A 26,374-nucleotide genomic window follows, 5' to 3' on the forward strand; every position below is an offset into this window, starting at 1 on the left:
ATTGGCCATGCTAAAAAATTGCCCCTTAGTGTCCTGGGATGTGTAAATTAGAGGGATTAGTGTGTAAATGTGTAGGGATATGGGGATAGGGCGTGGGTGGGATTATGGTCGGTGCAGACTCGATGGGCTGAGGGGCCTGTTTCTGCACTGTAGGGTTCTATGTTCTATGTTCTAGATAGTCCTCCCTTTAGGGAGTCCATTTGCAGTCTTAAAGATAATGTTGAAAGGATGAAAGTCTGTTCATCTAGGTGAGTTATTTGAGTTGCTCATGCAGTGATGGACAAAGAGGTTTCGCTATAAGTTACAAAAATGTCAAGTTAGATCAGATGGCAAGAAGTTCATCTTTTCATTGCTACCAGTCATTGAATTAGCTACCAGTTATCAGTTGGCTAGGGACCCAGGTTCAACTCCCAGCTTGGGTCACTGTCAGTGCAGAGTTTGCACGTTCTCCCCATGTCTGCGTGGATTTCCTCCGGATGCTCTGGTTTCCACCCACATTCTGAAAGACGAGCTGGTTATGAGCATTGACCCGAACAGGTGCTGGAATGTGACAATTAGGGGAATTTCACAGTAACTTCATTGCAGTGTTAATGTAAGCCTTACTTATGACTGATTAGCAGTTATAAGTCATTGATTTAGTTAGCATTTATCATTTGTTCATTTGGTTAGCAGATATCAGTCATTGATTTTGTTACCAGTTAGTTATTAGTCATTGATTTGGTTAGCACTTAACAGTCATTAAATTGGTTACCAGTTAGTGATCAGCTGTTGATTTGGTTGGCCATTATCAGTCATTGATTTGGTTATGCAGGGTAAATGTGGATTTGCTACATGTTTCGAAAAGGGGACAAGACAAGTTCCTGCAATTGGATGATATTCTGAGTTATAAATAGTAGGTGGGTTTAGTTTTGATAACTTACATCAGTCACTTTGGTCACTTAGCTTGATGGATTGCATTTGAGGTCCAGTTTTTCCGAATGAATTTTCTTATTTCTGTTTTCTTTAGGCTCTCCAGAAGATTTTAGTTGTAGGGAAGGCAGGGGCAGGCAGAGTTGATGGTATGTGTAGATTGCACTGCATCAAGATGGGAAGGCTTGATGCACGAATTATTTCTTTCCTTGTTTGGTATGTTTGTAAAAAGATGACCTGATTGTGAACTGGTAATGGGGAAGAAAAGGGGAAGGACTCCCTGATGGTTTGGCTTAGCTAGTGTGTTTACCATTTAAAAAAAGCAATGTGCTTAAACCTTCCAGTGGAGAAGAGCAACACTACATGTTGCCTAAGGAGACAGTTGTATCTTGACAGTATAGTCAATCATTTGGTGACAGAATTTGTATCGAAGTCTTGGGGTGGGATTTTCTGGCCACCTGCCTGAGGTCCTGTCCTGCCTGCTACAATTCCCATGGCGGTTGGGATGGGAACATTCCACCCATTGTATTTACAAAACACTGTTTTAAGAACAGTCATCTGCTTGAATATGCAGGATTGGTTCATTCAGTTTTCCTTTTCAGGCTACTTGAGGTGTGTCATATCTGATGATTGATGATTGTGCAAGCGTAATGAGCAATACTGTGAATGTAACAAAAATAGGCGGCATAGTGGTTAGCACAGCTGCCTCATAATGCCAGGGACCCAGGTTCAGTTCCCAGGTCACTGTCTGTGTGGAGTTTGCACATTCTCCCCATGTCTGCGTGGGTTTCCTCCGGGTGCTCTGGTTTCCTCCCACATTCTGAAAGATGAGCTAGTTATATGCATTGACCCGAACAGGTGCTGGAATGTGGTGACTAGGGGAATTTCATAATAACTTTGTTGCAGTGTTAATGTAAGCCTTACTTGTGACTAATAAATAAACTTAAAAAGAAATAACCAAAAGTATTTGTCTTATTTATCAGCAATTGAAATCGAAAAGACCATTAACACCATGAGACTGGGGAAGATACTCGTAATGCGAAATAACCAATGGATTGAATCCCCGCCAGCAGCTGTAGCAGGGACTATCACAAGACACCCAAAACGAAAAGAAACAGAAGGCGAAGCAGCCCCGCTGTAAATAGGTGAATTAAATGTACCGCTTTAGTGAGCTGTGACTGTAGATTCTTAATGCTTTTTCACATGCAGCTAGAGAAGGACAAGTAGTCTTGGGGCAGAGCAGCACTTCCAGCTCCAGATTTGGATGCTGAACTGAACCTGCACCTGTTGAAACATTATATGTTTGGCTATTTTCCTCAATAAAACTGAGTTCGGAACTTGAATCCATGGTGTTTGATTCAGTCAAGTTTGCTTTCTCTGAGCCTAAATTAAGACTCATCCAAATGCCACTGCACTTTTGAGTGTGAACTTTTTGTTGTTTTGTGTCACTAGGAGTTAGTTCTGTGCTTTTTACAAATTTTCTAACTTGGCACATGTAGGGCTGGACAATATCCTAATTTTGAAAATCTGTTCTAGCACTGGAGTTCTATTTCAAGACTTCATTTAGTTGTAACGGAGACTTGGACAAATATTTTATATATTTTCCTGTACAGTTTTAAAGTTCAGTCACCTGGAATCCAAGCTACCACACTGTTTAATGCCTGTGGTGGGATAGATTTTGAAGACTGTAATTTACGATTAAGCTACCAGAGCATTCGATACAAACAACAGATAAAAATAAAGAGGAAATTTTGAAATGGACCCTACACTTTATGGTTTAAGTACAGTGAATGGACTATACGTAGACTTTAGGAAAGCCTTTGTAAAGGTGCAACCTGGAGATTATTCGGGAAAATTAAAGGGATATAGGGTTAGAGGGAAGAATACACTGGATTTAAAATCCATGAGAACTGATTAGTAGAAGGCCAATTTCTAGGCTGCCCAGCTGGCAGGATGGTGCATGTTGGTAGTGAAGGGGCTTGGCGCCAAGCTCAGGAAGGCTATCTGCCTCAGAGGAAGAGGATCTTAAATTGTTAATGCCATGTCCTAGTGACATGGTTGGGACACCCAATGCCATTTTAATCTGAAGCCTGACTAAATTCTGCACAGTCTTCAGTGACAGCTGGCATGGTAAAGATCCTGGCCATAGCATGTGTCCACGTAAGTGATCTTAAACTTGTGCAGTTTCCATGAAGGCCAAAGGAACAAAAGAAAGATCCTCCAGATCATGCATGGCTACCCTTTCTCAATTGAAAATTGAGTGTCCACCCCTGTCAAATCTTTATTTGCTTAACCATGGACCGTTTCTGTGGGCCCCCTGTGATGCCTGACTCCTATCCCTTTCCACCCAACTCCCCCCCCTCCGAAAAAAAGTGTTGGGCCTGAGCATTAAGAGCATGGACGATTTATAATCCCTTTCGCATTTGCACTCATGATGTCCGTCCTTGGTTTAAATGAGCTTTTAGGAGTTGTAGAGTATTTTTCAGCTGGGTAGGTAATTGGGTAATGGTATCATATAGGGTTGAGTTCTGGACCATGTGTCCGTCTGACGATTTGGATATAGGCTGAGAGGGAGTGGTGTTGAAATTTGCAGGTATAGAATTACAGAGTGGTTCCATCACAGAAGGCCATTCAGCCTGTTGAACACTTGTCTGCTTTCTGCTACTCTGTCCAGCTAGTCCGATTCTCCCCTCAACTCTTTTCCCATAACCCTGAAATGTCTTCCCTTCGTGTGTCTAATTCCTTTTTGGAAGCTTCAATTGAATCTGCCTTCTACTGCTCTTAGTGGTAGCCATGTTTACCATTTACAAGATGCATTGCAGGAACTTACCAAGGCTCCTTAGGCAGCACCTTCTAAACCCACGACTGTTATCATTAGAAGGACAAGAGCAGCAGATACCTGGGAACACCACTACTTGGAAGTTCCCCCCTAGACACTCGCCATACTGACTTGGAAAAATATCATCATTCCTTCACTGTCACTGGGTCAAAATCCTGGAACTCCCTCCCTAACAGCATGGTGGATGTCTCTACACCTCAGAGACTGTAGCAGTTCAGGAAAGCAATTCACCACAACCTTCTCAAAGGCAATTAGGGATGTGAAATGTATGCCAGCCTAGTCAGTGATGCCCACATCCCGTAACTGAATTAAAAAAATGCCCCTTGAGACTGCTCCAGCATTTGATAAAATCATGGTTGATCTGACTGTGGCCTCAACTTCACTTTCCTCTCTGCCCTCCATAACCCTTGACTCCCTGGCCAATCAAAATTCTACATAACTGAGCCTCGAATGTATTCAACAACCCAGTCTCCGCTGCTGTATGGGATAAAGGATTCCACAGAATAATGACCGTCTGAGAGAAAAATATTATTCTCAACATATTATTAAATTGGAAGCCTTTGATTTCCCCTAGTTCTAAGTTGTCCCTCTCAGCATCTATCCTGTTAGGTCTCCTCAGTTATGCCTCAATCAGATCACTGCTCAATCTTCTGAATATAATGGATATGAGCCCAACCTGCCGATCCTTTCCTCATAAGATAACCTCTTTATCCCAGGAAGCAGCCACGCATAAACACTTGTTTTGTAAAATAGATTTCCTATTGTTGCCTTTTGTTCTTTAGCCAATCAACTTAAATCTGCTTCCTCTGCCAATTTGGTAGAAGGCTGAAGCAAGATATAAAGGCATATTGTTAAGATGAGAGAATGGCAAATAGTAGCAGATAACATTGTGCTTTGGTAATATAAACAGCAGGGGTGATTTTCTGAACAGAAGTAGGCTTAGCGCTCTGAAAGAATAGAGGGAATACAGATTCAGAGAACTTTAAAGACAATGGCCGGGATTCTCCCCAAAAAGTTGTAAGTGTTAAATTGCTAGAAAGCTGGTGTAAATCAGGACTGTTTTTTCACTGGGAGTTCAGACAAGAATCTCCCACACTTCATGCAATGCAGAGATCAAAATTGTGAATTTCATTAAGTATCGGGGTGGGGCCTATTCTCACCCAGGAGACGGAAACCAAGCGGGCCTCTGTGTGTATGCAGTGGCCCCGAACTGTCAGCCTCCTGACAGCGGACCAGCTCACTCGCTGGCCAGCTAGGGACCCCCAAAGTGTTCCTCCTCTCCAGCACCCGACACGGCCTGATCACACCCCTCCGTCCATTTGCAGGCCATCCCCGACCTCCCCCCATCCCGGAGTGTCCCGATTTCCACCCCTGCGGCAGACCCTCCCCCAGGCAGCACCCGCCCTGCCCCCTCCCCCTACTGACTCACCCCTGCAGGACACCCACCCTCGGCCCCTGTGGGCCACCCTCTCCAGCCCGCTCCGATTACTGGCCTCTAGCCCTGACTGATCCCCATGCAGAATGGCAGCGGAAATATCCCCCCATCCCCACTGATCCCCCTAGGCCATGCCACAGCTAGTCCTGCCCTCAAGGCCCTGCCCTTGGCACTGCCTGATGCCCAGTGGACAGTGCCAAAGTGCCTCCTAGGCATGGGCACTTTGCCTCTTGGGCAGTGCCAGGGGGCACAGGCCAGCACTGCCAGGGTGCCTGTGCCCAGGGGGGTACCACCCCCTCTGCCGACTGACCCCTGGGGGGCCCTGATTGGCTCCCTTCAGTCCAGCAGGGTCAGGCCGCGAATTCAAAGAACAAGAACTAAGAACGAAGAATAGTACAGCGCAGGCACAGGCTCTTCAGCCCTCCAAGCCTGTGCTGATCATGATGCCTACCTAAAATAAAACCATACGTCCATATCCTTCCATTCCCATCTTATTCATGTATTCGTCTCGATGGCCCTTAAACGCCACTATTGTACCTGCTCCCACCACCTTCCTGGGCAGCACGTTCCAGACATTCATCACCCTCTGTGTAAGAAAAGTTGCTTCACACAATTCCTCTAAACTTTACCGCACACCCCAGTGCTACTATCTAAATTTATGTGTTAATTTCTATGAGATCTGTAAAACAGCAAAGCTGCACAGCTACATTATGATCTTCCTATGCAAGTCATGTAATCACATAGCAAACACAGACTACCATATTTCAACAATCTGCTTGTCACAGGCAACTTTCCAAAAAATACTCTCAAGTGCTACTGTGCTTCCAGGGTCCTCCACTCCCTCTCAAATTTCTCACTTCTTCTGGACTCCATTCAATACACATTCTCACTCTCTCCCAAGAGCAAACATGACTCACTGCTTAGAGGTTCCGCGAAAGTGGGGACTGAGTTTGAATCTAGCTGGAGCGAAATATTCCTGATCGGTGGGAGATGCTAGCGGGCTCAGAAAATTCAGTCCCAGGTGCATGGTTCTGACGGTGCCGGATATCTGGCACTGGGAGATACGCACGCGGTAGGAACACAAGTGCGAATCCTGCAAATCGGCCGCCATGTGATTTTCCTGGCCCAGTGGCTACCCTTCCTGATGGCCCTGCTGGGACAACAGGGCTGTCAACCAATCAGATTGGCCAGCATCTCTCTGAGGCAGGACTTCCACTTGAGCGAGGAGATGGTTGCCAGGCAACTAATGCTTCATGGACCATTAAATAACAGGCAGTTGGAATGCATTCCTACCCTGTCACCCATTAAATTATGCCCTAGTTGATGATTTGATGTTTATTTTTATGTTTTCATGGTATGTGAAGGCCAACATTTGTTGCCCACTCCTTTTTAAATTGGCTTGCTCAGAAATTTCAGAGTACAGCTAAGAGTCAACATGCTCCTGGGTCTGGACTCGTATGTAAACCGGATAAAGTGAGGACATCAGATTTTTTTCCTGAATGACATTAGTGAACTACGACAATCAATGATACTTTCATGGCCACCATTACTGAATGTGTGTGCATGTGTTACTGATCATTCAGGGAGTCTAAGTTGTTTTGGCAACATGCGAGTTAATACACATGTTCGTCCATCATCGATGAGGACCTCGACACCATTAGTCATTCTGAGGCTGGTTGCGGTGAGTCCAAAGATGACTGATCAGGCCAATTCGGGCATGGAATGTCCTGGCACATATTGGACAGAGTTGTGTAGACACTGTAGTTGTTGCGCTGGTGGCCCTGGACTTATGCAGCTCACGCTTAAGTTGCGCTTCAGCAATACACCTTGCTTCATGAGCTTGACAGCCTTTGTGGATAAGGCAGTGCCAGGCAGGGCGGTTTTGTGCCAGCATCTCCCAGGTGGTCATGTCAACACCAAGCAACTTCAGGGAGGCCTTGAGTGTGTCTTTGAAATGTTTCTTCTGCCTTCCATACGAGCGTCTTCCAGCAGAGAGTTCCCCAAAAAGGAGCTGCTTGGGTATGCACTCATCTGACATACGGATGACATGACCTGCCCATTGGGTCTGCACCCTCACCAGCAGTGTGTGGACTGATGGTAGACTTGCTCTAGAGAGAACTTCAGTGTCTGGCACTTTGTCTTGCCATTGGATGCGTAATATTCTGTGAAGACAAGTCATGTGGAAACGATTGAGCTGTCTTGCACGCCTTCGATACAGAGTCCACGTTTCACAGGCATACAGGAGGGTAGTGAGTACCGCAGCGCTGTAGACCTTCAGTTTTGTTGCTGGGCTGATTCCTCGACGTTCCCATACAGTGGAGCACAGTCTACCGAAAGCAGAACTTGCATTTGCTATTCTGCAGTTAACTTCCGTGTCAATAGTCACTGCTTGGGAAAGGGTGCTGCCAAGATAAGTGAACTGGTCCACTGCCTGTAGTTTCTGCCCCTTGATTGTGATTATGGGTCAGGTGTACGGTGCATGAGGAGCATAGAACATAGAACATAGAACATTACAGCGCAGAACAGGCCCTTCGGCCCACGATGTTGCGCTGACCAGTTACAAAACAATGACCCACTAACCTAAACCAATCCCTTTTCGTCCATAAACCTATCCACGGATCTCTTAAATGCCCCCAAACTAGGCGCATCCACAACTGCAGCAGGCAGGGCATTCCAATCCCTCACCACCCTCTGGGTAAAGAAGCTACCCCTGACATCTGTCCTATAACTACCCCCCCTTAATTTAAAGCCATGCCCCCTCATGCTAGATTTCTCCATCAGAGGAAAAAGGCTATCACTATCCACCCTATCTAAACCTCTAATCATCTTATATGTTTCTATAAGATCCCCTCTTAGCCGCCTTCTTTCCAGCGAAAACAACCCCAAATCCCTCAGCCTCTCCTCATAGGACCTCCCCTCCATACCAGGCAACATCCTGGTAAACCTCCTCTGCACCCTCTCCAAAGCCTCCACATCCTTCCTGTAATGTGGGGACCAGAACTGCACACAGTACTCCAAGTGCGGCCGCACCAGAGTTGTGTACAGTTGCAACATGACGCTGCGACTCCTAAATTCAATCCCCCTACCAATAAACGCCAAGACACCGTACGCCTTCTTAACAACCTTATCTACTTGATTCCCAACTTTCAGGGATCTATGTACACATACACCTAGATCCCTCTGCTCATCCACACTATTCAAAGTCCTCTCGTTTGCCCTATACTCGACACATCTGTTATTCATGCAGGCTGGTGCATGATTTTGGTTTTTTCAATGTTGATGGTGAGTCCAAAGTTGTCACAAGCCGTGGAAAATTTGTCCATACTGACTTGCATCTCTGGCTCTGAGCCAACATATAGGACGCAGTTATCAGCAAAGAGGAAATCTCTCAGAACAGTCTCTTTCATTTTGGTAATAGCTTGAAGTCTCCTCAGGTTGAAGAGCTTCCCATCCACTCTGTACTTGAGGCTGATTCCGGCAACACTGTCCTGGAAGGCATCATTCAGCATGGCCGTAAGCATCATGCAGAACCACACAGCCCTGTTTGACGCCATTGGTGCCGGGAATGCCTCAGAGGATTCTCTGTCATCCAGTACTCTGGCCATCATGCCATCATGGAACTGGCACACTATCTAAATGAATTTGGGGGGGCAGCTGAACTTTGACATGATCCTCCACAGGCCTTGTCAGCTTACAGTGTCGAAGGCTTTCGCAAGGTCAACAAAGGTTGTGTAGAGCTCACGATTCTGCTCCTGACACTTGTCCTGAAGTTGGCGCGCAGCAAAAATCATGTCAATAGTCCCACGACCTTTGCGGAAACCAGGCTGTGACTCTGAAAGCAGACCCAGCTCCAGGTGAGTGACCAGACAATTGAGCAGGACTCTTGCAAGGGTTTTTCCTGTGTTGGAGAGCAGTGAGATTCCTTGGTGGTTGTTGCATACTTGCCGACTGTCCTTTCTCTTGTAGAGGTGTACAATGGAAGCGTCTTTAATTTCCTGACGGATGGATCCTTGCTTCCAAAATGACTGGAACAACTCGGTGAGCTTCTCGATAAGTTTTATAGATCTCTGTGGGTATGGCATCTGCCCCTGGGACTTTGCCACTGGATAACTGGCTGACAGCTTTTGTGACTTCAGCTATTACCAGTAGATCATCCATGGCGCTGTTGATATCAACCTGGGGAATCCTGTCTATTGTCTAATCGTTAATAGATGACGGTCGGTTGAGGACGGCTTCAAAGTGTTCAGCCCATCTCTGCAGAATCTGAGCCTTCTCTGTAATGAGAGTTGTACCATCCGTACTCAGGAGGGGGGATCTCCTGAGAGATTGAGGTCCATAGAGAGTGTTGAGGGCTTCATAGAACTGTTTCAAGTCGTTTCTGTCAGCGTATTCCTGTATTTCATCTGCCTTGGCGCTCAGCCAGGCATTCTGCATTTTACATAGTTTATTCTGGACTGTCCTGCGAGCACTGGTAAAAGCATTTCTCTTGGCAGCTGATGATGGGTCATTCTGACAGGCCCGATGAAGAAGGTGCTTTTCAACAAGTATAGACAGTATCTCCTCATCATTCTCATTGAACCAATCATGCTGCTTGCAGGTGATGGGCCCAAGCATCTTCAGTGCAGATGTATGGATAGCATCCCTGAAGCGTTCCCAGTCATCCTCAGCGCTGCCTGAGAGGTGTAGGTCAGCAAGCTTGATTTGTAAGTCTTCAGGCAGTGCTGAAGCTATGCTGGGGTTCTTCAGCTTGGCCACATTGATTCTTTGCATAATCTTGCTTCCTTGTGGTCGCCTCTTGGGTCTGATGCGGAGCCTCATTTTGGAGACAATGAGCTTGTGATCTATCCGGCAGTCAGCACCACACATGGCCTTGGTCACTCTGACATCCTGCCTGTCTTTTCTCCTAACAATGACATAGTCGATAAGATGCCAATGCTTAGAGCGGGGGTGCATCCAGGAGGTCTTGTTACGGGTAGGCAGATGGAAGATTGTGTTAGTGATGAGGAGATCGTGTGCTACACAGGTCTTCATTAAGAGTAGGCCGTTACTGTTACACTTGCCCACTCCATGCCTCCCAATGACTCCCTGCCAGATTGCAGAGTCACACCCTACTCTTGCATTGAAATCACCAAGCAAGATCAGCTTGTAAGTATGTACTTAATGCCTATGCATAATGTGTATGCAGTGTCAGGGAGGGGTAGTACCTTTGGTGGGGGAGCATGTTGCGTCCTTCCAGGGCAGTTTGTCCATCCTTTGTCCCCACCTGGCACTCAGCTCTCACCTGTGGCTCCCCATAGCTGTTTGCATGTGACAGCGGCCACACCCCGGGCAACGGCTTCAACAAGTCGGCTAAACCAGGTGAGGGTAGCCGACGGGTCTCAACCCTCGGTGAGATAGGGAGATGTCTATCCCAGCGTGTGAAGACAGTGTCCGGCGGATTGAGCGGATGAAACCAATGGAAGGTCCAGCAGTCAAGAAGGCAGTCTCTGCAAGTGTAGTGGAACGTGAAGAGCAGGACAAGACACAGAAGATGTCCTGGTCATCCACTGCGCCTAACACACATAGTGTAATATGGAACTATGAATAGGCTGCAACTTTCTTTTCATTACATGGCTGACCAGGAATTTCTGCTTCTCTTATTGCCTACCATGATGTGTGTTGAAAGGATTTGCAGGTTGATAATCACAGCATCATGTCTTCCGTTGGGCTTAGTGGAGGGAACTTGAGTATTGCTGAAAAAAGAGAAGTGATGTCAAAATTTTTCATCTTGCACCCTTCAGGACAGAATCACAAGAATACCAAATCTTAAAGGGAACAACAATTTATATTGCATGAGAAAAGAGGATGCTGATTGGTTAGTAGATAGTGTTGCCATGGGATCCCCTCTAGGCACAGTTCTCACTAACATCTTCATTGGTTTCCATGAGAAACATATGTTCGATGGAATGACCCCGACCCCCTGCCCCTTGCATATTTTCGATACATAGACGATACATTTTCTATATCTAAAATGACGTGCAAGAATTTCTTTATACACTTTATTGAGCTCTAACCTGGACTTAAATGCTGCAGTTAAACAAGCTCCCTTTCCTTGGTCTGCTAGTTGAGAAATCTTGCCAGTAAATTCTGTACCACTGTCTATTTATTTATTAGTGTCACAAGTAGGCTTACATTAACATTGCAATGAAGTTATTGTGAAAATCCCCTCATTGCCACACTCCAGTGCCGGTGCAGATACACTGAGGGAGAATTTAGCATGGCCAAAGCACTTAACCAGCACATCTTTCGGACTGCGGGAGAAAACCAGAGCACCCAGAGGAAACTCATGCAGATATGGGGAGAACATGCAGAATCCTCACAGACAGTGACCCAAGCCAGGAATTGAACCCAGAACCCTGGCACTGTGAGGCAGCAGTGCTAATCGCTGTGCCACTTTTCTTCATGCTACCTGCTCATTTGATTTATTGCTGCATGCATCCAATGTTAACTTTGTTGTCTCCGTCCATCAATAAGGAACCAAAACTTGTAACTTGCCAGCACAAGTTAAGACTAGCCAGCACGGTTTAATGTTACCTCTGAAAGGGAAGGTGCACTGTGGCTGGGACAGGTGTTGGCAGTTACGGAGGAAGCAAATCTGATCAGGGGAACAGTGAAGGATGGCACAAAATGAGAGAGGGTGGCCTTCAAGATTTACAAATACTGTAACAGAGGCCTTGGTGGATTTATTTATTAGTACCACAAGTAGGCTTACATTAAGACTGCAATGAAGTTACTGTGAAAATCCCCTACTTGCCACACTCGAGCACCTGTTCAAGTACTCTGAGGGAAAAATTAACATGGCCATTGCATCTTTTGGATTGTGGGAGGAAAACAGAGCACCCGGAGAAAACTCATGCACGGACAGAGAGAATGTACAGACTCTACACAGCAAATGACCCCAGCAGGGAATTGAACCCAGGTCCCTGGCGCTGTAGTCTACCTTCACTGGTCAATATAGGCATTGGGATTTCTACAGTTCCATGCACTTTAAGAATTGGCCTTATCAGCAACCTGGTAAGCAGAACATACCAAAATATGAACAAGTAGCAAGAGTAGGCCCCTCAAGCTTGTTCTGCCATTCAATGAGATCATAGCTAATTTGATACTAATATCAAATCTGCATACCACCAACTCCTGATAACCTATCCTTAAAAATATTCAAATATAATGCTTCCATCATCTTTTCAGGAAGAGAGTTCAAATATTCACAACACTCTATTTTTTTGTCTCACTTCCATTTTAAATGGGTGACCCCATTTTTATATATAGGTATCCCTAGTTCTAGATATTCCCACGAGAATAAACATCCTCTCCACATTCACCCTGTCAAGACCCCTCAGGATCTTGTATGTTTCAATCAAGTCACCTCTTACTCTTTTAAACTGTACTGGATACAAGCCTAACTCTGTTCAACCTTTCTTCATAGGAAACCCATCCACTCCAGGTATCAGTCCAGTAAACCTTGTCTGAACTGCTGCCAATGAATTTACATCTTTATTCTACGAAACTAAGATCAATCTACAACAGACTTGTTGCCCTTTACTTTAAAAGGGGCAGGCTACCTTTAAGAGCAGGAAGCCAGTTCGCACACATTTCACGCTTTTTTGTTCCCTATTGTGTAGACAGGCAGCAACAGTGTCGGTTGCTTGGACTATACAGCTCAACCATGTGAATGAGGAGGCAGCACGAAGCTTGCATCTTGCCTACTTCTACGGCAATAGACACTGGTAGGTTGAACATCCTGACTTCTGTGTCCAAAAAATGGCACAGACCAATATCTTGCCCTGGAATCCCCAATCCTCCTGAATCCTGTGCTCAGGGCTTCCCTACACTTGCTGCAATATCCCAGAAACTCCCCCCTCTCAGTGTTTACAATTGTCTAGGCCACACTCCAAGTCTTGCCAGAGTTAGTGGCTTGGAGTGTGACCTAGACAATGGTAAACACTGAGAGGGGGTAGTTTCTGGGATATTGCAGCAAGTGTAGGGAAGCCCTGAGGCACAGGATTCAGGAGGATTGGGAAAAGGGCTAAGAAACACAAGTTGCCATGTTCTGATAGTATTGGTTTGTTTACTAGGATTGGTTGGAAACCCCGAAGCTCCAATCTCAAAGGCCATTTACATTGTTACTGGCGTTTCCTCCTATCATTCACCAAAGAGTGGAAGAACCCGGGGTAAAATTTGACGCAGATTGTTTAATTGACAATCGAGTTGTTTATTTTCTTGGTGGGAAAGTAGAAGAGGATATCAAAATTCAATAATTGCTGCCCTGTTTGCCAGTTGGCCATATAAATGGCACGTCAAGGTATGCCTTCCCTTCGCAAGTAGAAAGAAAGTTGTTTGTAATAAAGAAGTAGTAAATCATATTCAAAATGTGAAGCGCTCAAAATAAACATTTAAGAATTTAATCTCCAGTTGTCTGAGTGTCCCCCCAATGCCTTAGTGATGATCCTGTCACTTACACTGGAATTGTGGCCAGCTGTGCTGTCGAATTCTGACTGTGGGAGGGTAGCTCATGAGCGTGGGAAAGGAAAGAAGAAAGCCCAAGAACTTTGGTGTTGTTCACCCTGTGGGGAGGGTTGGGGGGTGGGGGGGAGGCGGGTGGGTGCAGGGGGAAGGGTGGCGGGGGGGAGGCATTTGTCGAAGTCCCTATTTACTGAGTCTTTACTCCTGAGAAAAATTTTAATATTTCACTGGTTCAGATCAATGAAGGTCCTCTTGCCTGGCCAGGATCCCACTGAAGGCAAACAGAAAATTATTCAGTGGTTAACTTTCATCACATTTGTCCACCAATACATGTTGCTCTCTGTTGGCTGGAAGCCTAGATTCCATGAGCGCTCAGCTGTTTTGTAATGTCCACTGTACAGCTCAATTTTGTGCTTGCATTAAAGTTCACCTAATCACGGTTAATGCTATCATTCAGTTTATGTGCTATCTTGAAGGTTTAACACAGACCTAAGGTTGTGATTCACCACCTTCCCATGCTGGTTCTGGTGGAGGCATGTAGCACATACTTCTTCCTCACTTACAGAATTGCAAGGTGCAGCCCACTGTGACATGCACTGCAATTTGACTGTATGCACCACAGTCAGCGTAAGAGTGTGTGAGGCGAGCAGGTTTTCAGCCCCTCTTTAACAGAAGTTGCACTGGTGAATTGAAAGCTACTGATATTGAAATAATGTGTCAAAGTGAAGGAAAATCAATCATCAGGACAAGAATAGGGTTCCAAGATTTTCGGATAGAGACACTGATATTGGAGGTGTACTTGAACAGAGAGGAAATATTTCCTTCATTCCAGACTCTCAGAGGGGAATGAGAGCATGTATCAAAGGATATCCATGCCTAAAGTTTGTTTCTTAGGTCTTGGCAACAATGTCTGAGGACATTTAATGATGTTGCATCATGGAGCATCTTCATATTGTCTCTCATAGCTACCAAACCACCAGCCTCTCACACTTTTCAATGCACCATACCCACATCACGCATGTAACAGCACTCATTATTCATGTCTAACATTCACATACTCCACCTCATCCGCACACACGGTTTTTATTCTGGCTAGACCAGCATTTATTGCCGATCCTTTATTGCCCTTGAGAGGTGAGGTGAGCCGCCTTTTTGAACTGCTGTGGTCAAGCTACACCACAGTGATGTTAAAAAAGGTGAACAATCTTCAACGCTGTCAGTCTCACACCCACTTTTTGCTGCCTACACATACCTCCAGCTATTCAGCAGCGGCAGGCACACCACCCAAACAAAATGTCACACAATCACTGCCTTTAAGCAGTGATAACTCTATCCAATCAGTCCAATGGGCAAGACGGTGATCTGGATCATGGAACTATCTGCAACAGAGTTTACGGCATTCTTTATAGCTGTGGGTATTGTGGATGATGGTAATTTATTACATTCTGCTCCTTCTCAGCTCCCTCCTCACCCTTGGCCCAAGATCTGACAGGAAATGAAAGCTGCAGAGAGCGTGACATCTCCTGCTTTTCTCGCCATCACCCGTCACTCAACCTAATACTTTCCTTCTGCTTTTATGCTCAGATGCCCATGACCTCGCTCCTGGCCAGCTGTAACACAGTAAGAAGTCTCACAACACCAGGTTAAAGTCCAACAGGTTTATTTGGTAGCACAAGCTTTCGGGGCTTTGCCTCTTCGTCAGAAGAGTGGAAGAGACAGAAATCCCACACCAGTAATAAGGAAGCATCATTGCTTGATCTGATATTTGCAACCAGCAGCTCAGATCCTGGCACTGTGCTTGGTTTAGAGAGTGATAACCGCACAAAATGGGTCAGTGGGCACAAGTGGCTGCAGCCAGGTCAGTGGGAAAGGATTACTCATGTGCCAGTTCCCTGAAGGATGAGTTTTATTGCAGATGAGGAGTTTGATGGGACAGCATATAGGAAATTGCTAAAGAATGTGCAGACCCAGATATCTGAAGCATCAGCGGGCACTCCAGATAGTCTACTGTCATTGTCAAAGGTCTGGCTCCAAAATGGCGCAGGGCTTTGTGCAAAGTTTGGAGCACATCCCTTTTGTGAAAACGGAGGCCAACTCTATGAAAACAATCATGTTGAACTCAGGCAGCCATTACTATGTGTCACATTGCTGTAGATAATGTGATCCAAGCCTGGTGCCATGCAGGCCTGGGCTGCTGCCCTCATGGCTGTGAATACCAGTACTCAAAGCAACTTGTATCTGAGCAGAGTGCTGAGGCAATGCCCCTGGGAAATGCAAGTAGAGTCATAGAGTCATAGACGTTTACATCATGGAACCATGCCCTTTGGTCCAACTTGTTCATGTTGCCCTTTTTTTAAAAGTAAAAAGTTAGTCTGAATTGCCCACATTTGACCCATGTCCCTCAACAACCATCTTACTCATGTAACTGTCCAAACACTTTTTAAAAGACAAAATTGTACCTGCCTCTACTACTACCTCTGGTAGCTTGTTCCAGACACTCACCATCCTCTGTGTGAAAAAATTGCCCCTCTGGGCCCTTTGTATCGCTCCCCTCTCATCTTAAACCTATGCTGTCTAGTTTTACACTTCCCTACCTTTGGGAAAAGATATTGACTATCTAGCTGATCTATGCCCCTCATTATTTTATAGACCTCAATAACATCACCCCTAAGCCTCCTACACTCGAGAGAAAAAAGTCCCAGTCTATCCAGCCTCTCCTTATAACTCAAACCATCAAGTCCAGGTAGCATCCTAGTAATCCTTTTCTGCACTCTTTCTAGTTTAATAGTATCCTTTCTATAATAGGGTGACTAGAACTGTAAATAGTATTCCAAGTGTGGCCTCACCAATGTCTTGTACAACTTCAATAAAACGTCCCAACTCCTGTATTCAATGTTCTGACCAATGAAACAAAGAATGTCGAATGCCTCCTTCACTAACCTGTCCACCTGTGACTCCACTTTCAATGAGCTATGAATATGTACCCCTAGATCTCTTTGTTCTGTAACTCTCCTCAACACCCTAACATTAACTGAATAAGTCCTGCCCTGGTTTGATCGATGAAAATACATCACCTCACATTTATCTAAATTAAATTCCATCTGCCATTCGTCAGCCCACTGGCCCAATTGATCAAGATCCTGTATTCTGAAGATAGGAATGTTTGAAATTATCATTATGCACATGATCATATTTCAGTGGCTGTTGACATCAAATCAACAACATGTCTGAATTCTGCACACCATGTGGCTTTGGATATTCTGTCACCAGCTTTCTATCTCTCTGTCTCTGAAGGCCAGGTACATTGAGATTCCACTAAGCTCCTATGTCTTCTTCTCTGCAGATGTCATTTGAGAGATTGCTGGAGGGCTAACTCTGGTTCTTTACCTTTGATATGTGGGTATGCCGGCGTTGGACTGGCGTAAACACAGTAAAAAGTCTGACAACACCAGGTTTTAGTCCAACCTATTTATTTGATAATATTCTCACTAGCTTTCGAGGGGACAGCCTCTTCGTCAGGTGAATGGAGAGTTCTGGCCTCAGACAGAGCATATAAAGCACAGACAGTTTAGAGATTACTGATTAAAATGCGAATCCTTACACCTAACCTGCTGTTCAAGACCTGAAGTGGCTGACAATGTGAGTGGTAGGAGCACTGATCACAGTTTAAAGAGATGTGTATTGTCTCCAGACAGTACAGTAAGTGAGGTTTTGCAAACCCAGGCAAGTCACGGGGGTTACAGATAGTGCGACATGAACCCAAGATCCCTGTTGAGACCGTCCTCATGTGGTCACGGGCATTCAGCCTCTGACCTTCGGGTAAGCATTCTCCAAGGCGGCCTTCACGACACACGACAGCGCAGAGTCGCTGAGCAGAGACTGATAGCCAAGTTCCGCACACATGAGGACGGTCTCAACAGGGATCTTGGGTTCATGTCGCACTATCTGTAACCCCCGTGACTTGCCTGGGTTTGCAAAACCTCACTTACTGTACTGTCTGGAGACAATACACATCTCTTTAAACTGTGATCAGTGCTCCTACCACTCACATTGTCAGCCACTTCAGGTCTTGAACAGCAGGTTAGGTGTAAGGATTCGCATTTTAATCAGTAATCTCTAAACTGTCTGTGCTTTATATGCTCTGTCTGAGGCCAGAACTCTCCATTCACCTGACGAAGAGGCTGTCCCCTCGAAAGCTAGTGAGAATATTATCAAATAAATAGGTTGGACTAAAACCTGGTGTTGTCAGACTTTTTACTGTCTTTACCTTTGTCCAGTGTTGTGTGTTATTTTCACCTGCAAGAAGGGAAAAGAAGAGGCCAATGAGTGAGAGGAATGGAATATGTTTGCCTGATGGATGAAGGACATTTGTTAAAGATGTCGTTGAGAGACTGACATGACACTTATAAGGATGAGTGTGAATGACAGTGGTAGATGGATAGATGGGAATGCAAAGCAGTGCACAAATAGTGAAAAAAAATCGATAGTCCAAGTATTTTGCAGTCAATGAAATACAGTTACATTTGTAATGTAGGAAACAGCAGCTAATTTAACACAAGATCCTACAGACAACAATATGATTGTGATTAGATCATTAGTTATTGAAATGTTGATTGATGGGCTGAGCCATCAGGGAAAACTTCCTTGCTCTTCTTCAAAATATTGCCACAAGTTCTTTTACCTTGGCTTGAGAGGGCAGATAGGACCTCAGTTTCACACTTCATCTGAAAGATTGCACCTCTGATAGTGCTGTACTCTCTCAGTGGTGCACTGGAGTGCCAGCTTAGATTTATGTACTCAGTTCTCCAGGGTGGGATTTGAACCCACAAGCTTCAGACCTAGAAACAGAAGAGTTCCTGACTAAGCCATGGCTGGGTGCGCCCTACATATAAGTTGGTGTGAAGATGGAGACGAGGTGGAATTGCCTCTCAGAGGGCTGTTAGCCTTTGGAATTCTCTTTCAGAGAGCAGTGGAGGATGGGTCTCTGAAGATATTCAAGGCTGAGTTGGAGGGTGTGGGGGGGAGGAGGGGATAGGGGGTTGGAGGAAGGAGGGAGTGTGGAAGGAGGGGGTGAGGAGTTGGGGGAGAGGTGGAGAGGGGGAAGGGGGGAGAGGCATGGGGAGGGGGGAGGAGGGGAGAGGGTGGGGGGAAGGATAGGGGAGGGGGAGGGGGTGGGGAAGGAGGGGGAGGAGTGGGTGGGAGTGGCAGGGAGGGAGGGGCGCAGAGGGGTGGAGGGAGGGTGGGGAGAGGTTAGGCAGTTGGGGAGCAGGTGGGAAGGAGGAGGAGAGTGGGGTTGGGGGAGGGGAGGAGGGAGGTGGGGGGTTGGGAGGGGAGTAGGGGGTTGTAGGGAGAGGGGGAGGGTGGAGGAGGGGGAGATGTGGAGGGGGAGGGGATTGGAGGTGGAGGCAGGGAGGAGTGTGGGGAGGGGGAACTGGAGAGGAGGGGTGAGGAGGGAAGTGTGGTGTGGGGGAAGGGGGAGGAGGGGGTGGGGAGGAGGGAGGAGAGGGGAGGTGGGAAGGGGTAGGGGGTGGGGAGACTGGAGGGGGTGGGAGGGAGGTGGGGGGGGAGAGGGGAGGAAGGGGGCAGAGTGAGGAAAGGGGGAGAGAGAGGAGGGCGAGGAGAGGGGGAGGGCAGAGAGGTGGGGGAGGGGGAGGAGAGGGTGAGGAATGGGAGGGGGAGCGGGGAGGAAGGAGGAAGCGGAAGGAGGGGGAAATGGGCGGAGGGGGAGGATGGGAGGAGTGGGAGAAGGGTGGTGGGGCGGGGGGAGGGGGAGGGGAGTGGGAGGGGTGGGAGTGGAGGGTGGAGGCGGGGATCCTAGGAGGTGGGAAGGGGAGGGGGAGGTGGGGAGGAGGGAAAGGTGGGAAGGGGAGGGGAGTGGGGAGGGGGAAGGGGGATGGAAAGTGGGGGGAGAGGGAGCAGGGGAGAGGGAATGGGAAGAGTATAGAGGGGGAGAGGGTGGGAGTCGAGAGAGAAGGGGAAGAGGGGAGGGGGTGGAGGGGGGACGAGGGGTGGGGCTAGTGGGGAGTGGGGAGGAGGGGTAGCAGGGGAGGAGGGGTAAGGAGGGGAGGGGAGGGGGAAGGGGAGGGGATGGGAGGTGGGAGGAAGGGGGAGGGGAGGTGTGAAGGGGGAGAGGGGAGGGCGAGGAGAACGAGAGCAGGGAGGAGAGGGGACAGGGGAGGGAGAAGAGAGGGGAGGTGAGGGGTGGAGGGGGAGGAGAGGGGGAGAGGGGAGGAAAGGGGCGAGGGAGTGCGAGGGCAGTTGGGAGCAGGAGGGAAGGTGAAGTGGGAGGGGAGGGAGGAGCTGGTGAGGGGGGAGCAGGGGAGGGGGGAGAGGTGGAGGGGGAGCAGCAGAGGGGGGAGCGAGGAGGAGGGGGGTGGGAAGGGGGTGAGGGGGAGGAGTGGAGGGGGAAGAGGGGAGGGGGAGAGGCAGGGAGGGAAGGGGGAAGGGATGGGGAGGGGAACGGGAGGCTGGAGGGGGGCGGAAAGAGGTGGAGGGGGGAGGAGGGAGCGGGGTGGGGGGGGATAAATCCAAATTCACTATTTTTTAAGGGTGCGCTGATCAGAACATGTATAAATCACCCCCCAGCCCACAACAGATGTCTTAGGGGCTGCCCTCCCCACCTCCAATCTGGGTTGGCACTCCACCCCCTTTCTGCTATCGATCATTGGCGTCTTCACCCCCTCCCTTCTTTCCACCCTCCCCTTCCCCTGGTTGGACCGGGCACCCATTCCCCACCCCCCATCCCCGCCAGCCTCAATTGCCATCGCCAGCATACCCAGCTCCTGGCCATCACCACATACAAATAAATCTGTATGACGCTCCCACTGGAGCCTGCCCCTTGACACAGGTTGGCACTGCCAGGTTGGCATAAACATGATGCCAACCTGACAGTGCCAATCACGCCAAGGGGCAGTGCTGGGGGCATAGCCAGGCTTTACCTTTACACCCCTGGGGAGACCCTCATGACAGCTCACATCTGTGTGAACCAGTTGTAAACTGCACTGATGTGACAATAATCAGAAGCTTTTTTGGATAGGCAGAAGCTTTTTCCCAGGGTGGAAGAGTCAGTTACTAGGGGGCACAAGTTTAAGGTGCCAGGCGCAAGGTTTAAAGATGTACGAAGCAAATTTTTTACACAAAGAGTAGTGGGTGCCTGGAACTAGTTGCCTGGGGGAGGTAGTGGAAGCAGATACCTAGTGACTTTTAAGGGGCGTCTTGACCAATACATGAATAGGATGGAAATACGGTCCCCAGAATGGGAGGGTGTTTTAGTTCAGTCGGGCAGCATAGTCCGTGCAGGCTTTGAGGGCTGAAGGGTCTGTTCCTGTGCTGTAATTTTCTTTGCTCTTTCTTTGTTCTTTGAGACAATAGCACGGTGTCAATATACGGGGATTGGCGGGGTGGGAGGGTAGAGCATCAATGTATGGTGAGGGGTGGGTTAATGAGATTCAGATGTACTGAAATGCATGAAAAGCAGCTTCACACCTGTTATGATGATGTCGCCAGCAAGGGGTGGGAAGATCCAAAATCACGAATCCTAAGACTTCGGGATCTTGAGCTCCCACCGGCATTCACAGGGACAGCAAGCATGGGTCCAACATTGCCCCCTATAATTCTTTGGTATTAGTAATTAAGTTAATTGCAATGGATTCACACTGGTAGGAAATGCAACCAGATCGTTGAATAGAAAACAGAAAATGCTGGCAAACGTCAGCAGGTCTCACAGCATCTATGGAGAGAGAAACTGAATGGATGTTTTGAGTCCAATCTGAGTCTTCATAAAGTGCAGACAGTTAAATAGGTTTTATGGTTAGCATATTTGATAATGCCTATTTTCCCATTTAGTTATGCCCTCTTTAATCAGGTGAAATGACTTAGTTTAGAGGTAATCTGAAGTCCTGTGTTTTAGTCCTCAAGGGGTTAATAGTATCATAACCATATTAGGCGCCCTTTGTCCAATACCAGTGAACATTCCAATCACATGTAGAAACTCCCGCGGGGGGGGTGTTTCTATTCAACTCTCAAAACTATTAGTTCACTCATTGCTACAGTCAGTGTAAGTTGTATAGCTGTAACAATAAAAATGGGAAATTTCACGAACAGTCCAAAACTTTCTAGGAATATTACAAACAATGAAGAGCTGGATCAAAGTAACAAGACTCTGATGGACATTGTGAATGTGCTACTTTTTGCAACGCTCACTTTGGTCATGATTGCTATGGGCTGCACTGTTGACCTGAAGAAACTGTGGGCTCACCTGAAGAGACCTTGGGGATTAGTTGTGGGCATGGTTTGCCAGTTTGGGCTTATGCCATTCATTGCATTCAGCCTTGCAATTATCTTTGCGTTGAAACCTGGTTCAGCTATTGCTGTGCTTATTATGGGCTCATGTCCTGGTGGAACTATTTCAAATCTAATGAGCTACTGGACTGATGGGGACATGGATCTCAGGTAAATATCCACATGGTTTCACTTATCAAGTTATGCACGTTCTTTCCTTGTCTGCACATCCTTTCTGCGCAACATTCGCTATGTAATTGTGGATTGAGAAATTCTATTGCTCTCTCTTTTCTCCGTTCTCTTTATGCAAAGTCAGCACCTCACTTTGTTTCTTAGTAATTCAAAATTGACCTGGGTTTATCTCAGGAGCTTTGAATGACTGATCTTTAAGCTTGTCCAACACTATATATGCTTGCTCCCTGTATCCTTGCAAACTTCACATTTAACTTGAGGTCATTTTACAAATGAATGTTTGTTGATCAAAGATCAGGGGTTAATATTGTAAACTGATGAGAAATATGGAGGAACATGGCTATACTTCAAATGTGTCCATTTCTGAGATGATTTTTGTTTCAAAACTTCCAAATTCAGGTTAATTTATTTTGTCTTTGAAATGTTAAAAGATGGACTCAACAAGTATTTAAAAATTTTCTGATATTTCTTTGCTGCCTTCCATTCATTGTTTTCAATATTCACTCAAAATGAAACTCGGTATCATTTGACAAGATTTGCTGTGCTTCAATTACTCAACTAGGAAGTTTCTAGTAACTCAATAATAGCCGGGGCACTGGGTTATTCAAATTCCTTCAGAAGGAGCTGAATTAGCTACAAAACAATGAGAACAATTCTCTGCAAGTATCACATCGTGTTCCTCCTGTGCCTCCCTAGCACTGGACACATTACCTCCTGCAAAGCATATTGGAACCTTATCTTTTTAATCGGCTGCCATTCTGGCAGAAATGAACTTTCGGTCACACCTGTAATTGTTACAGTGTAACACCAACAGATTTCTAATCCTCTATCCCGGCAAACTGCCGCATTTTTAATTTCCCTTTTACAAACTAAGGTTGTTGGGTACATTATTCTCTCCCAGGTTTGTGCCCGTCACTCCTGCAATTGCACATTTGCAACTCTCAACCCAAGTTCTTGCCAGACCATTGCACTGAAGCACCCTTATTGAAAGTCACAAATGAACTTCTCTGTGACTGTGACTCTTGTGCATTATTGCTTTTCATCCTTCTCAATCTCTATTGCAGCCTTTGAAATGGTTGATCACATCGGGCTCCTCCTGTGCCTCTCTAGCACAGTGGGACAGTTTGGTTCCATTCATACCAACCTAAATCAGGAGAGAACAGGTCCACAATAGTTTCAAACTTGCCTTGCTCTGTCCTTTGGTGACATAATCGACAGGCAGAGGATTAGAAAGGTGTGCTGGGGAAACCCTTCAGGATTTTCCAGTAAGGTTTGCATGGCAATTGCCTGACGTGGCGAAAAACTGCAGCAGGCGACGGTGCAGAGGGACCTCGGGGTCCTTGTGCATGAGTCGCAAAAACCCAGCCTGCAGGTGCAGCAGGTGGTCAGGAAGGCGAATGGGATGCTGGCCTTCATAGCGAGGGGGATTGAATATAAAAGTAGGGAGGTCTTGCTGCAGCTGTATAGGGCATTGGTGAGGCCGCAGCTGGAGTACTGTGTGCAGTTTTGGGCGCCGCACCTGCGCAAGGATATTTTGGCCTTGGAGGGAGTGCAGAGGAGGTTTACTAGGCTGATACCGGAGTTGAGGGGATTGAGCTATGAGGAGAGGCTGAATAAACTAGGCTTGTACTCGTTAGAGTTTAGAAGAATGAGGGGAGATCTCATTGAGACGTATAAGATGATGTATGGGATGGATAGGATAGAGGTGGAAAGACTCTTCCCGCTCAAAAAAGACAGTAGGACTAGGGGGCACAGCCTCAAGATAAAGGGGGGGCGGTTCAGAACGGAGTTGAGGAGGAACTTCTTCACTCAAAGGGTGGTGAATCTCTGGAATTCTCTGCCCGTTGAAGTGGTGGAGGCTGCCTCACTAAATATTTTTAAGAAGCGGGTTGATGGGTTCTTGATAAGAGAGGGGATTAAGGGTTATGGGGAGAGGGCGGGAAAGTGGAACTGAGCCACGACAGATCAGCCATGATCTTATTGAATGGCGGGGCAGGCTCGAAGGGCTAGATGGCCTACTCCTGCTCCTATTTCTTATGTTCTTATGTTCTTATGACTGCCCAAAGTACATAATGTTCCTGAGCCTAGTATTACTGACAGTGTCATGGGTCAATTCATGGAATGCCTACACCTGATTGAGTTAACCCATTATGCACATTTAATTCACTCAAATATTTTTCTTGTTCTTGGCATTTAGTACTTAACATTCTTGGAGTATTAGCCATGTTAGGTGCTGTACAGAGAGCCTACATGCCAGTGATCGGTTACTGCACTAGTGGACCACTGACCTTAACTTCCTCACTAATATATATGGCATTTATTTCATAGAATCATACAGTGTAAAAGGAGGTCATTTAGCCCATCAAGTCTGCACCAACCACAATCCCATCTATCCTCATGACTCCATGCATTTACTTTACCTCATCCCCCTGACACTAAAGGACAATTTAGCATGGCCAGTCCACCTAACCAGCACATCTTTTGGACTGTGAGAGGGAAACAGAGCACCCAGAGGAAACTCATGCAGACACAGGGAGAACGTGCAAACTCCACACAGACAGTGACCCAAGCCAGGAATTGAAACCAGGTCCCTGGTGCTGTGAGGCAGCAGTGCTAACCATTGTGCCACTGTGCCATCTAAGAATTAATCACATTTAAATTCCACCATCTGCTATGATAGGATTTGAACCAACACTAACCTGGATATCTAGATTACTAGTCCAGTGACATTACCACTATGCCAACATCTTCCCACAAGCTTTGCAGGAATTAGCCAGGAATTAAACCCAGGCCTCCTGCATAACTGGTGGGATTCATGTGATTCATGTCATGAAGTCTTTAAAGGTGGATTGAGATGCTTTGATAAATCATGCCTGCTTCAAGGACAGGGCAGCCAATAGTGCTTATCACTTTCATAATGGTAATAGTTGCACAATGATGATGTTACAACACATGTGATCTGGTGACCTGAAGTCAAATCCCACAACAGTTGGGGAATTTAAATTTCGTTAATCAATTCTGGATTTAAAGAGTAGTATTAGTAATTGTAACCATGAAACTATAGGGTTTATTATAAAAACCCGTCTGTTTCACTTGTTTCCTTTGGGTGAGGGATTCATCTGTCTATATCTAGTCTGGCCTATGCAACAGCAATTGGATTGACTTGAACTTGTCCTCCGAAGTAATCCATAAAATCCCTAAAGTGCAGAAGAAGACCATTTGGCCCACTGCATCTGCATTGACTCTCCAAAAGAGCATTTATACATGTTTTGATTGTGGCGCCCTTTAAAGATAGTGTCCAGAAATCTGTGCAGTTAGGTTTTGATGTGTATTGAGCGCAGGGGGCATGGGGTGATGGGGTTATGGGTTATGGTGCATGGGGTTATGGGGATAAGGCCTGGATGCGATTGTGTTGTGCCATCTTCTGCATGGTAGGATTCTATGATTCACTCCAGATACAATTCGGAGAGGTCTTCTAATCTGCTTTGGTGTCAGGGCTAATTTAGATGTTAATCTCAACTTCCTGGAATCCTGCAAGTTAAACTCAACTTCTGGAATGTTGTTTTTTGCAGAAACAGTGACTTTATTAATCTGCATGCACACTGTGTTCAAATCATTGGAAATAGCAGAGGAAATTAGTAAATGTCAGCTTGCACACATGTTAAATCATCATTGCTTCGACCAAAAGTAATAGTAAAACTAAGAAGCTGCTCATTGACCACAATAAAATACACTCACTGTTTCTGCCAGAAGAAAAGTTCCAGTAATATGAGTTTAACATGTCTAATAAGTAGACGTGTAGAATGTAGATAGTAATTGGAAGATAAAGATCCTTCCTGATCCCTGCTTCTCTCCCAATATAATCAGAATATGAAGGAAATGATTATAGTTGTAAACTAGATACAATTTGAAAAACAATAATTAGCGGAAAGTTGGCATCTTTTCAATGTCCTGTTCACCTGGTGCATCATAAACATCCCTTAAGTGTTCAGAGGAGGTGCACATAAATTAGCCCTGACTTCAAAGCAAATTAGAAGACCTCTCCATATTGCATCTGGATACTTGAGCAGCAATCCAGCTGCAACTCATCTGGTTCAATTATTATAATCCCTAAAGAGCCTGATAGCCATTAAGAAGAATTTAAACTTCTGGTTAATAGCTAAAAAGATAAAGCAAGATTTCATGATTTAAGATGTCTAACAGAAGACATAAGAACA

General features: G+C 46.3%; 1 protein-coding gene and 1 long non-coding RNA gene across 3 annotated transcripts in view; both read left to right on the forward strand.

Annotated features, from left to right (window-relative positions):
- The window catches only part of LOC145344106 (uncharacterized), a 37,191-nt gene extending 34,945 nt beyond the window's left edge, over window positions 1-2,246 (forward strand). For both annotated transcript variants that reach the window (XR_013886839.1, XR_013886840.1), the window contains exon 4: window positions 1,893-2,246. This is a non-coding gene — a long non-coding RNA (uncharacterized LOC145344106). The remainder of the gene's footprint in view (window positions 1-1,892) is intronic.
- Window positions 2,247-21,740: 19,494 nt separating this feature from the next.
- LOC145344108 (sodium-dependent organic anion transporter-like) overlaps window positions 21,741-26,374 on the forward strand; it is a 41,928-nt gene continuing 37,294 nt past the window's right edge. Inside the window, exon 1 of the mRNA XM_080190963.1 lies at window positions 21,741-22,136. Within this exon, the coding sequence (XP_080047089.1) occupies window positions 21,769-22,136 (368 nt within the window). The 5' untranslated portion in view covers window positions 21,741-21,768. The remainder of the gene's footprint in view (window positions 22,137-26,374) is intronic.

Source organism: Carcharhinus amblyrhynchos, chromosome 1 (assembly GCF_965287045.1).
Source record: "Carcharhinus amblyrhynchos chromosome 1, sCarAmb.v2.hapA, whole genome shotgun sequence".
Taxonomy (NCBI): domain Eukaryota; kingdom Metazoa; phylum Chordata; class Chondrichthyes; order Carcharhiniformes; family Carcharhinidae; genus Carcharhinus; species Carcharhinus amblyrhynchos.